Source organism: Xyrauchen texanus, chromosome 15 (genome assembly GCF_025860055.1).
Source record: "Xyrauchen texanus isolate HMW12.3.18 chromosome 15, RBS_HiC_50CHRs, whole genome shotgun sequence".
Lineage (NCBI taxonomy): Eukaryota > Metazoa > Chordata > Actinopteri > Cypriniformes > Catostomidae > Xyrauchen > Xyrauchen texanus.
This window is the reverse complement of record NC_068290.1, coordinates 15,491,019-15,504,004: the sequence shown is the minus strand read 5'-3', so window position 1 is coordinate 15,504,004 and position 12,986 is coordinate 15,491,019. Positions and strand designations below refer to the sequence as shown.

Here is a 12,986-nt window from a genome sequence, read left to right as displayed (position 1 = left end):
CGGGTTATGCACAACACGAGGGTGAGTAAATGATGACATCATTTTCATTTTTGGATTAATTATTCCTTTAACAATTGAAGAAATGCAAACACACATCTCTTTATGCGCACACACACAAACACTCTGCTGACCCTCACAAGGTAGTTGGACTTCATGGGCCCATTCAAACACACACACACACACACACACACACACACACACACACACACACACTCACACACACACACACACACACACACACAAAGAGCAGGGGGCTAAAGGATCTTGTGTATGGATAAGCACCCACCAGAACCGGCACATGCATCGGTAGCAGCTGCTGGGACCATGCCCTCACTCAGAAGATCGCCTGGGGAGGGGGCAAACGCGTCTGGGTCAAACCAGACCAACAAAACACAATAGAGAAAAATAAATGGGGATGAAGAGGCAATAAAGAAAGATTTCAATGTCAGTGATTACAAGTGAGCAAAAACACTATATATAGCCCAAATGGCGATGAATAGACCAATCTAGGAGGGTCACACACTGAGGGAAATGAGTTAAAAATTAGGACAAATACTATCAATGCCATCGGGACAAAGTGTTTGGCTTTGACAGCATGGCTTCTGTTTAGCTAAAGCTGATGGTGTGATCAGGTCCTCCTGGGAAGTTCGCACTTACGAGATCGGAAATCGAAAATACAATGTGATGTGTGCTAAAGTCATTTAAATTGCAAAGAACAGACCATTTTTTCTAATTCATATTTCTTTCTCTCTTTTTCATATTTCTTTCTCTCTTATTTCAACAAAATGAAGAGCAAAGCTACACATTAGGTGTGTAATTAATGCTTTATCTATCTATTTTATCTTTCTTGCACAGCCACATATAATGATGGGAAATGTAGTTTTGTTGCAAACGCTTGTGGCTGCATTAACCAGCTAAATGAGGCTTATGTTCTGGCAAGTTTTATCGTTATTCTTCATTAACAGTACAAAAAATGCATACAAACTGAACTGTACTGTTAAAATCCTCAAATAAAACAGAATTATTACCAATAACAAAGCTTACGCCATGATTATTAAATTGACATGCCCCCAATTTGGAAAGTCAGGACTCGAAGAAAATCCAGTTTCCCACTCGTAATTATGACTTTGTGGTGGCGTTAATATGCGTTCAACTCGTAAATACGATAATTCCAACATGACTTCAATGCACCATGAGGCAGTGATGAATGTTGTCGCATTTGGTATTTCAAACCCCTTTGAGACCTTGCACATCTCCATCAAAAAGAATGATTTAATTTACTAGCTGAGAGAAAAGAAATGGTTTGGAGTTGTTTAACTGCCTGTTGATTTAATTAGAGATAAAATAAATGAACTGACTTCACAGCTTTGTGAGAAACAAGGCATACTATATGAACAGAGTGAGTTTCCATGAAAATAATGAGGACTACATATTTGAGAGGTCAATGTTTAATAAACCGACAATGTGTAAGGTCATGTAAATGCCTTAAACGACATTCGTTTATCGGTGTAAGGTCATAAACAGTAAAAGCACAAACCAATCGGCACACACAGATTTTTCTCATTACCCTGATTTCTATCAGCATTTGAACACCTTTACCAGAATTCTTACCAGCTTATCCAATGTGTGCATGCCTGTTTATGCTTTGCATCAAAAGCAAAGGAATATACCAAAGATTTCAAATCTCATATAAACGCGGTTTTCATTGTTGTGTTTTTTAATTAACTGATTTTTGGAAGTTATTACCTTATAGGTGTGCTCAAGGTTACATTGATCACAAGTAAGTTAATTCAATTCCATACTTATTGTGTGATTGATTGGGTCTGGAAACTTTAACAGAACAAAAAACATTTCCGCTAGCAAATTGGAGATAGACTTGAGCTGAACTTGGTTTGCAAAGTTTTTATCTGAAGTCAATCTGAAGTGATCTGGTGCTTCTTACTTGGTCCTGGCCTTGTATAATTTTAAGCAATTCATCACAATGAATATCAGACAAAAAGCTCAAATGCAGTAAAGAGCAATATGAGGAAATTTGGGTAATTAAGAAAAAAATGTGCCAGTGAAAATGTGCATTTAGTTACTGAAACATTATTTTATACTTTTAACTTATCAGTAACTACTTCGACAACAATAACATAACTACAACTTGTATAATGTCAAATAGTACCAGTCCATGTACCCAAACTGACCATTTCCCAAGCACCACACCCACTCTCCACACTCGTAAGACTGGAGATGACCTGACTAACCTCCAAACAGATCCATGTCTGAGACAATGGAAGTGGGGGCAGGCATGGACAGCGAGGCAGCGGCTGGAGCAGCGTTGGCATCAGCTGCTGGTTCGGAAGCTGCAGCAGCACAGGCTGGGGGAACTGCAGTGGCAGAGTCAGCCTCAGAGAGGGGTGCTTCAGAGCTAGCGGAAGGAGCTGCCAGAGAGTCTGGAACCCAGCCACAGCCCAGCCCAGCCACAACCAAACCAAAGCATTCAGACAGATAAAGAGGAGAAGGTGGAGAGAAAGCAGAGAGAGGCAAGGAAGGGGTATAGACAGGATGAAAGAAAGTTCAGAGAATATCCTTTGTAGAGAGATTTTTGCATAATGGAATCATTAAGCTACAGCACGATAAAGAGAGAAAAAAATGAAGATTTGGATAAAACGATATTTGTCCAGAGAGTCCCTTGTAAGGCAGTGGATCACAAAATGTGTAGATGGTGGATCACTTTAACAATAAAACAAACATTGTGGACCACCAAACAGCCATTTTCATCAATCCTGTCTTGAGCCACTGAAATGTATTTTTCCTAGACTGATGTTCTGTTCTTATTCATTTGAAATTAACTAGACTGCAACTTATAACTAATAAACCTAAATAAGCATCACATACATTTAGTAAGATTACATGTGCAGTTCAAAGCAACATCAAACTATAGTAGGTTTTTGCATTGTCGAGCTACAGTCTTCATCTGTCTGTCCATGTATAAATTATACATAATGCATAATCTAATATTTGAAGGCTATAAGATTAGGAAGAGTTGAAAACAAGTCGCACGTCACTGTTGTCTTTAGTGAAATGCGTAAAACACCAAGGCGAATTTTGGTCTGATTAATGTGTATTATGAAACCATGCTACAACTGCATTAAATACATTTGTAAGTCCAAATTTGCAAAAATTGGACTGGTACATTTTCGGTCAGATTAAAGCGCTTACATGCAATAATAATAAAAAGAGACTAACTATTAAACTATATGAATATTCCTTTATTTTCTTGTTATGGCTTTATTAATTGGTTGATTAATTCAATGTTGGTACTTTTTTGTTGATTATAATTCTTTATTTTTGCCAATTTTTACTAATCAAACAATCAGATTGTGGGCGACTTTACAGACCTCAGGTGGTCAACAGATCACAGTTTGAGAACCACTTAGAACCAAATTCAGCACTTTTAATCTGTGACATCATGTCATTCATATGGGTCTGAATGGACCACTCTCCAGTATGTGATATCCAAAAAACATCTCTACTCACCCTCACCAAGTAGATCTGAACCCAGAGTAAAGAAACAGCCAGGAAAAGGAAGAAGGGAGAGGAACGAGAAGAAAAAGTACGAGAAAGCATGTTAGATAAAATGCATGATCTCTCCCTGGATCAACAGATCCCATTTTTTTTCCTTATATATATATATATATATATATACACATTTCTTTTTGTATCCCCTTTTTCTCCTCAATTTGGAATGCCCAATTCCCACTACTTAGTAGGTCCTCGTGGTGGCACGGTTACTCACCTCAATCTAGGTGGCGGAGGACAAGCCTCAGTTGCCTCTGCTTCTGAAACTGTCAATCCATGCATCTTATCACGTGGCTCGCTATGCATGACACCACGGAGCCTCCGCATGTGGAGGCTCATGCTATTCTCCGCGATCCGCGCACAACTTACCACGCGCTCCATTGAGATCGAGAACCACTAATCGTGACCACGAGGAGGTTACCCCATGTGACTCTACCCTCCCAAGAAACCGGGCCAATTTGGTTGCTTGGAGACCAGGCTGGAGTCAGAGAATTTTTCTTTTTAAAGAAACTGCACATTACAAATGGGGCTTGAAAAGCGTGACGATACTGGGAGGGACATTTCCCATTAGTCTGCCATTATAACTCATTAGAGTGCTCAATCAATACTGATCTAATCAGGGTTCCCACTCTTTTTAAGTCAGAATTTTCCAGGATATTTCCAGGACATGTTATGAGCCCAACCAGTGTAATATTCAAGCAAAAATACACGAGAGGTCCTGCAGTATATTGTGAATATTAGATGACCATTTTTTTCTGAATTCAGTGTTCAACAGTTTAAATAAAGTTTAGTCAAAATGGTGTCTATTTTAATCAAATGAAAATAGAATTAATACATGTAAATCTTTTAAAATAAACTTGGATTATTTTTATAATAGTACATATAAACAATAATAGTATATATTTTTTTGCCTTTTTGTTCCATTTTATTTTGGCGTATCTGTGTGTTCACTTCTTGACAATAGTTTGTAGCTCTGCTCTCTGTCATCTACAAAATACAGAGGACGTGATGATCATGATGCAGTGTTTTCAGTGTACGAGCTGAAGGATTCACACATTCATTTTGAAGCATGCAGCACCTGCAGATAATTTAAATATTTCATTTAAATCGCAAATTTTTGCAGTTTAATAATCACACTAGAAAATATTGCATTTTATTAATTGTGCATTTAAACATTCATTTTCATCCCAAACACAGGATGATATTCCGTGCTATTCTGCGTTTTGTAGCTAATGTAATTTTAATGACTGAATTCCGTGTTTTTGGGTCCTACACTTGGTAACCACAGCTCAGATTGTTGCATTATTAAAAATTCATTCATATCCTAATGTGTACAAAAAAAACCTTGTTAGCTACACAGTTTATTATATTAAAATATTTATCAGGAAAAATAATTATTTTCCAGGAAATTTGGGTATTTTTATCATTTTCCATGTCTGGAAAACTGCATTGCAAAATTCCAGGATCCCTATCTGTCACTCACTTGATGTTGTGTTGATGAGATGACACGAGGGGTCACCCTTGGGAGCCCAGACATCTCTGATCTTTGAGAAAAGGCCAATGAGAATTGGTGTGTGGGATTTGCATGCAACTCCCCCAGACATACGGGTATAAAAGGAGTGCCGTTGCAAACACACACTCAGATTTCTTCTTTGGAGCCGAGCAGATGTATTCACAGTGCTGAATTCCTCCTGCTGTTCCATTCATCTCTCTCTCTCTGAAAGGCTGTTGGATCTACTGTGCATTACAGCTGTTCTCCCCCTCACACACAACGGTTGTGCTGAGTAAAACACCCCTGGGTGCTTCGACAGCTGAGCAGAGCTTCTTATATACATACACATTATATATATATATATATATATATATATATATATATATATATATATATATACACACGTATATATATATATGTTGCCCCTGATGCTACGCAAGAGTGCGTTTTCCCCCAGTGAGCCTACTTGCACAGACGTTGTGCAATGTCATGGAGGACAAGGAGCAGATCCTTCTAGTGGCCCCTCAATGGCCCCCCCGGACTTGGTTCTCGGACATCATGCTCTTCACGACAGCCCCCCCTCGAAGAATTCCTCTGAGGAAGGACCTTCTTTCTCAGGGACGGGGCACCATCCGGCACCCACGACCGGACCTCTGGAATCTCCATGTCTGGCCCTTGGATGGGACGCGGAAGACTTAAGTGGCCTACCACCCACGGTGGTAGACACGGTCACTCACTAACCTGACGTGGCATCTGTTCGCTAAGTGGTGTTCTTCCCAATGCGAAGACACCCAGAGATGTGCAGTCGGATCAGTGCTTTCCTTTCTGCGGGAGAGGTTGGCGGGATGGCTGTCCCCCTCCACCTTGAATGTGTGTAGCCACTGCATCGGCACATCACAATGCAGTAAAAGGTAAGTATTTGTTGAAGCATGACTTGATGCTTGGGTTCCTGAGAGGCGTGAGTCAGCATGTGCCGCCCCCTGCTGGCCTGCGAGCCCACTCTACCAGGGGTGTTGCGGCTTCTTGGGCATTGTCCCGCGGCGCATCTCTAGCAGACATCTGTAGAACTGCGGGCTGGGCAACAATTAATATCTTAGTGAGGCTTTATAACCTCAGGGTTGAGCCAGTTTCATCCTGTGTGTTATCAGGTGACACAAACAGGTAAGTTTGGGTCAGCTGGCCGGGTGTACCGCTTGCACATAGCGCCTTTCCCCTCCCTTGAGGTGAAGACATGCGCTCTTTTCCCAGCTGCATTCGCAAAAAAGTGTGAACCCTGGACGTTCTTCCTCCTTAGCCCAATGGCCGACGAGTCTTCGGAGAGGCTCGTCGCCGCCCCAGTACGTGCGTCACTTAGGCCCTCGTACTGAGGTAAGTGCTCCACATGTGCTGGTTGTCTCCTTAGGTAGCCCCGTGTGATGTATATTCTGCAAAATGGTTTCCCCGGCGATAAACCGCGTCTTCCTTGGGCAGCGAGCCCTCTGTCCTTGGTCACCGTGTTTGTAGTAATTCCTCCCCTCCTTGGGTAGGACCTACCCCGGTGCCCCTCTGCACGATGTGCTTCCGCTCCGACCCGGTAAGACTGTGTGCTGTATTCCACTTAGAAGCCCCCCCTCAGGGCTGGGTGGGGCTTTGGCACGGTTCCTCAGTACGAAACCGTGTATGTTTGCAACGGCAAAACCAGTTGCAAACTTTTATACCAGTAGGTCCGGGGGAGTGGCATGCAAATCCCACAGGGCAATTCTCATTGTCCATTTCTCAAATATCAGAGATGTCTGGGCTCCCAAGGGTGACCCCTAGTGTCAACTCATCGACACAATGTCTTGTTCCCTCCATCAGGGAACGGAGGTTACATCAGTAACCAATACGTTTTCCAGGATGCATGGGAAACAGCTTGGCTACAGCTTTTGGACAATCTCCTTTTGTGTTCCACTTAAGTAAGAAGGTAATACAGATTTGGAACGGCATGAATGTAAGCAATGATAGCATTTTAATTTTTGGATGAACTATTCCTTTAAGATATCACAGTTAAGATATACAAAGATTTGAAATTTGTTCAGTTGACCTGAAAGATGATTATTGCACAGCATTCTTCTGCACACTGGCGAGGGCTTGCCAGTGACGACAGATTAACAGCAAAAAGAATTGGCACCAGCTTACCTCCCCATGATGCCGTGGGAGCCGCTGAAGCCCCTGCACTTGGCGCCAACAGATCGAAATCCACAAGATCATTGAAGCCACTACTGCAGAGAGAGAAAAAGATGAGTGATGCATCTACAATAAGGGTAAGTGCATCCACACCAGTGGTTCTCAACCTTTTATTTGATGAACGCCTACCAGACCACCCCCCCCCCCAATCCTGTGACATAATTTGAAAGTGGAGACTTTGTTGTAACAAAAAACATAAAATTCAATATGTGTTACTTGCTAATTTACTCAATGGAACTTCGATACATTGCATAATTTTAACGTTTTGTTCATAAATTCAGCAGGCTTACACATCATGAATGTGAGAACAAACCTTGCGTTTCTTGAATTGAAACAGAGGGAGGGCTATATCTGGGGCCTATAAAATGAAAATGCGAACACAGAAACTAATAATAAAAGTGATACTTTTAATATATTCCAAAAATAAGTGAAAAGACCAATAATATTGCATATTTTGTTCCACTGAAATGTTCATTCTACATCACAGCATTGATTTCAAGTTGGATGCAGATGTAAATTTACTCACATCAACAACAGCAAGGTTATCTATAACATTTATAAAAAGTAAACCAGATATTTTTTCTTAAACTTAGCCTATTTTTTAGGATTTTTAAAGGATCTTTAAAAAAATAAATATTTTGCATTTGCCCTTCTGAACATTTTTATTTATTCATTAATAATTCATATTTATAATTTTAACAGTGGTATTTGTAACAAGACCATAGTAAATAAATACATGGAAGCATCGATCTTCTTCAATACCATGGTTAGATGTAACATGATTTCCATAAAAACACACTATGGCATTTTTTAAATTATAAACAGCAGACCTACTCTAAACACATGTAAAAACAATAAATACAAAACATAAATATGTATAAGTCCCTCACTCCCCAAATGTAGCATATGACCAATTTAATACAGCTGAAGTAGTGATATGATAATATTTATTATCAATCTATTTCTGCCTAAAGTAAAGTTAGTGTTAATATATTATTCCACTTTGCGTGCCTTGCTTCTTACTGATTCTCACAGAGCTGCGCGTTTAAGAGCTCAAGACCGGTATGCGAGTAAAAACGCACCTTCTTTGCGCTCAAGTTGCTCTGTCCATTGAGCCGTATCCATCTACAGAGCCATACAGGTGCATTAGCCATGCATGTGCCTCCGTCTGTGTATTTGACGCTGCTAAACCAGATACTTCAGATGTGTCGCTAGACTTCAAAATCAGATGAACAGTGGTACAAATGTGTACCAACCCGAATAACCAAGAACCAACTGATATACTCCAAGTCTAGATAAACATCTTAATGCAAAGAGGAACTTGATGATAGATTTGATTATTATGACTGATAAACGCCACCCATTTGTAACCTAATGCCCCCCTCTCTACTAATTTGCTTTCCCCTTGCATACTTTGAAAGCCCACTGGGCATCTCATCGACACAACGTTAATCCCTGATCTACAATAAGAAAAAGTATTCAAGATTCTTTGTCTTTATGTATAATAAGATATTTGTAACTCACTTGGTAATGGTTGTAACTGGTGCAGCTTTTGCAGGCTCTGCTGCGACGGTCTCAGTCTCCGCGGCAGCTGCAGCAGTGGGTTCTGCGGTTTTTGTAGGTGTACCACCAGGTGTTCCATTATTTGTTGGAGATCCCTTCTATATGTGTCATATTGGATTTACCATTGATTTAATGTAATACACAATGATATGAATCGTAAGTATGATAAAATGCCATAGTTAATAATGCACACAGTACTGTTTCTGTTTAGAGACACCTAGCAATGTAGATGCAGTATCATGCAATGAGCACACATTTTCAGTTACCAATGCTATTGTGGAAATGCACTAATTGCAGTCAGCCATGATTGATTAATTCCACAAGTGAAAGTGTCTAGTTACAGGATATTACTGAGATAAAGAGAGTAACATTGAGCTTGTCATGTGATCTCAACATAACGGCACTCATGAATGTGCGTCCTGCACCATGTGTAGAATAAAGTAGCTTTTTCTACAAGACTGGTATGGCTAGATGATTTTAAACATATTTTCCAAAATACTATTAATTTCTTTGATTAAAATTTAGCAATTAGCAAAAAACAAAACTAAACGCACCTTTAAATGAAAAAATAAATAAATAAAAATCATATTACTCACCTTAGTCGGTGACCTAGTGGAATAAAATGTAAAATATATGAGAATTAACTAACTTTGATCACAAATCATACTTAAAAGTTAAAATTAGGGAATTCTTATAATTCATGGCATGAAACAGCAAGCAGGTGGACAAGGCATTATGCATAAATAAAACATATTTTAAATTATCCAATTTGGTGGTGGCGTAGTGGGCTAATGCACACAACTGTTAATCAGAAGGTCATTGGTTCGAACCCCACAGCCACCACCATTGTGTCCTTGAGCAAAGCACTTAACTCCAGGTTGCTCCGGGGGGATTGTCTCTGTAATAAGTGCACTGTAAGTCGCTTTGGATAAAAGCATCTGCCAAAATGCATAAATGTAAATAAATGCAATACCAAAATATATAGTATCTCTTTCAAATTAATGTAAAATTCAGTATCAACATCATGCATTGGGGGAATATGGGGATATGAACAGAATACATCAAATTCATATTGACCAATTGATCAAGTCTGGTTTGGTACAGTTAGCATGTTAAATTCATTCTGGTTCAGAACTTGCACAGAGTGAAGGTAACATGCATGTTTATTCTATAGACAGTGGGAACTTCACTATTTTTAAATGTAATGGTTAAAACTGAAATTCAACCATCTGTTCCATAGAATTAAGAACCTTACATTGATGACAACATAAGCATTACAGTATGAAAATTCAATCCTGTTTTACATAAATATGAATTCTGACATGAATTCTGAAATTGTAGAGATACTTACTCATCACTGTTAACACAAAGCAAAGGGGATAATATTATTTTTTGTATAAATGTTTTATTATTATTTTTAGAAGAAAGGTTTAACAAAGAGACTTCAATTAAAGGCATAGTTTGCCCCACAATGAAAAATCTGTCACCATGTACTCACCCTCAATTTGTTACAAACCTGCATGATTTCTTTCTTCCTTGAAACACAAAAGAGGAGGTTTCGCAGCACATTAGCTTCAGTAGCCATTCACTTTCATAGCATGGAAAAAAGTGCAGAGAAAGTGAATGTTGAAAGAGCGGTCTTTCTGCCTATAATGTCTCATTTTGTGTTGCACAGAAGAAATAATGTCATACAGGTTTGAGAAAACATAAGGGTTAGCATATTATGACAGAATTTCCATCTTTGGGTGAACAATCCCTTTAATGTTGTCTAACATATTTGCAACCCACTTAGTAAATCACTTACACTTTCCTCCCCTCTAGTGTGTTGAGATGTGTCTCAAGAGATTCCAGCAGACTCTCAGGGGCCTGCAAAGCCACAAAAAATGTTTTGTTACAGTGACCTACCACTATGGACAATGTTTCAGAGCACAAATGCAAAAAGACAAAGTCAAGCTACTAATACTTAATTAAGATGACAAGCAGAGGGCAAATTACTATAACAGAGCTACAAAGGCAACATTGTTTATATGTATTAAATAAAGGAAAATATCTGCTATAATTTGAGAAATTAACTTTCAATCTGTTTGTCATACAAAGTTTATGGCTCCACATGACTTGAACATTGTTGGGTGTTAGTTACTGTAATCTAATTACTTTAGGCACAAAAATTAGTGTAACAAATTACATTTTAAATTCTTGTAATCAGATTACAGTTACTGACATTCAATGAAAGTAATTACTTATAAGTAATTCGAGTGGTGGTGGCGTAGTGGCTAAAGCACAGTGCCGTTAATCAGAAGGTCCTTGGTTTGAACCCCATGGCCAACACCATTGTGCCCTTGAGCAAGGCACTTAACTCCAGGTTGCTCTGGGGGGATTGTCCCTGTAATAATTGCACTGTAAGTCGCTTTGGATAAAAGCGTCTGCCAAATGCATAAATGTAAATGTACTTATAAGTACATTACTTGAGTAACAAACATTTAAAAAAAAATATTATATATGTGTAATACAGTTAAAATGTGATTTAATATGTTCATAAGTACATTTGCGTTTCGGTAACAGCTGAAGGGTGTGCGACAATAAACAATGAACAAGGGGAAAATGGGCATTATTTTTAATTTGAGGTGAAAAAATAAAGTTACATTTTTTTTTAGTATAATTTAAAAGTGAAGCAATTAGTAATCACTAAAGTAATCTGATTATTATTTTTAGAGAAGTAGTTAGTAATTATAGATTACTTTTTTTGGTAACATTCCCAACACTAAATATTTGTTCAACAGAAAAACAACAGTATATGGTTTTGGAAGACAACAGGGTGAGTAAATAATAAGAGAATTTTCATTTTTGGGAGAACTATTCCTTTATTTAGGGTTTACACAAATATCCCTACTGGTCTGAAAGCAAAACAATCCTTTAGTTCACAATGCACATGCTCACACATGCTTTTAGGCACATCAGAGAGATTTCAGAGAACATTATTGGCAAGACATGCAATATAAACACAGGTGGGTATATCTCCTAAGTAAAATTCTATGCAGTTAAAGCTAAATAGGCCGAACAAATCAGACAATAAAAAAAAAATTATTTTGGGGGTTATTTCATAACTAAGAACTAAATACAAATCCTTTGGTCTACTGCAATATGATACAGCTAGTAACACCACAGACCATTAATAGGTTTTCTAGTTCAGTTTTCAAGATCTAGTCAAAACATTCAGTATTATACAGTACATTATTCACAGCGCTTCATTTTTTTCCACATTTTGTTATATTACAGCCTTATTCCAAAATGGATTAAATTCATTATTTTCCTCAAAATTCTACAAAAAATACCCCACAATGATGTGAAAGAAGTTTGTTGGAAATCTTTGAAAATGTATTACAAATAAAAATCACATCTACATAAGTATTCACAGCCTTTGCCATGACACTCAAAATTGAGCTCAGGTGCATCCTGTTTCCACTGATCATCCTTGAGATGTTTCTACAACTTGATTGGAGTCCACCTGTGGTAAATTCAGTTGATTGGACATGATTTGGAAAGGCACACACCTGTCTACATATGGTCCAACAGTTAACAGTGCATGTCAGAGCACAAACCAAGCCATGAAGTTCAAGGAATTGTCTGTAGACCTCCGAGACAGGATTGTATCGAGGCACAGATCTGCAGCACTGAAGGTCTCAGTGAGCACAGTGGCCTCCATCCGTAAATGGAAGAAGTTTGGAACCACCAGGACTCTTCCTAGAGCTGGCCGCTTGGCCAAACTGAGCGATCAGGGGAGAAGGGCCTTAGTCAGGGAGGTGAACAAAAACCCAATGTTACTCTGACAGAGCTCCAGTGTTTCTCTTCGGAGAGAGGAGAACCTTCCAGAAGAACAACCATCTCTGCAGCACTCCACCAATCAGGCTTGTATGGTAGAGTGTCTAGACGGAAGCCACTCCTCAGTAAAAGGCACATGACAGCCCGCTTGGAGTTTGCCAAAAGGCACCTGAAGGACTCTTAGATCAAGAGAAACAAAATTCTCTGGTCTGATGAAACAAAGATTGAACTCTTTGGTCTGAATGGCAAGCGTCATGTCTGGAGGAAACCAGGCACCGCTCATCACCTGGCCAATACCATCCCTACAGTGAAGCATGGTGGTGGCAGCATCATGCTGTGG

General features: G+C 39.0%; 1 protein-coding gene across 8 annotated transcripts in view; it reads right to left on the bottom strand.

The window, feature by feature from the left end:
- LOC127655911 (clathrin coat assembly protein AP180-like) overlaps positions 1-12,986 on the bottom strand; it is an 87,583-nt gene that overhangs the window by 26,749 nt on the left and 47,848 nt on the right. For 5 of the 8 annotated variants that reach the window (XR_007972116.1, XM_052143969.1, XM_052143971.1 and 2 more), the window contains 7 exons: positions 10,632-10,693; positions 9,424-9,436; positions 8,789-8,925; positions 7,217-7,299; positions 3,526-3,540; positions 2,250-2,438; positions 287-367 (listed from right to left, as the gene is read on the bottom strand). Coding sequence is in view for 6 of the 8 variants with exons in the window: in XM_052143969.1 (XP_051999929.1) it covers positions 287-367; positions 2,250-2,438; positions 3,526-3,540; positions 7,217-7,299; positions 8,789-8,925; positions 9,424-9,436; positions 10,632-10,693 (580 nt within the window). In the remaining 2 variants the exon portion in view is untranslated. Of the gene's footprint in view, positions 1-286; positions 368-2,249; positions 2,439-3,525; positions 3,541-7,216; positions 7,300-8,788; positions 10,185-10,631; positions 10,694-12,986 lie in introns of those variants that run through there. The other 3 variants (XM_052143970.1, XM_052143973.1, XR_007972117.1) reach the window with 3 other exon arrangements.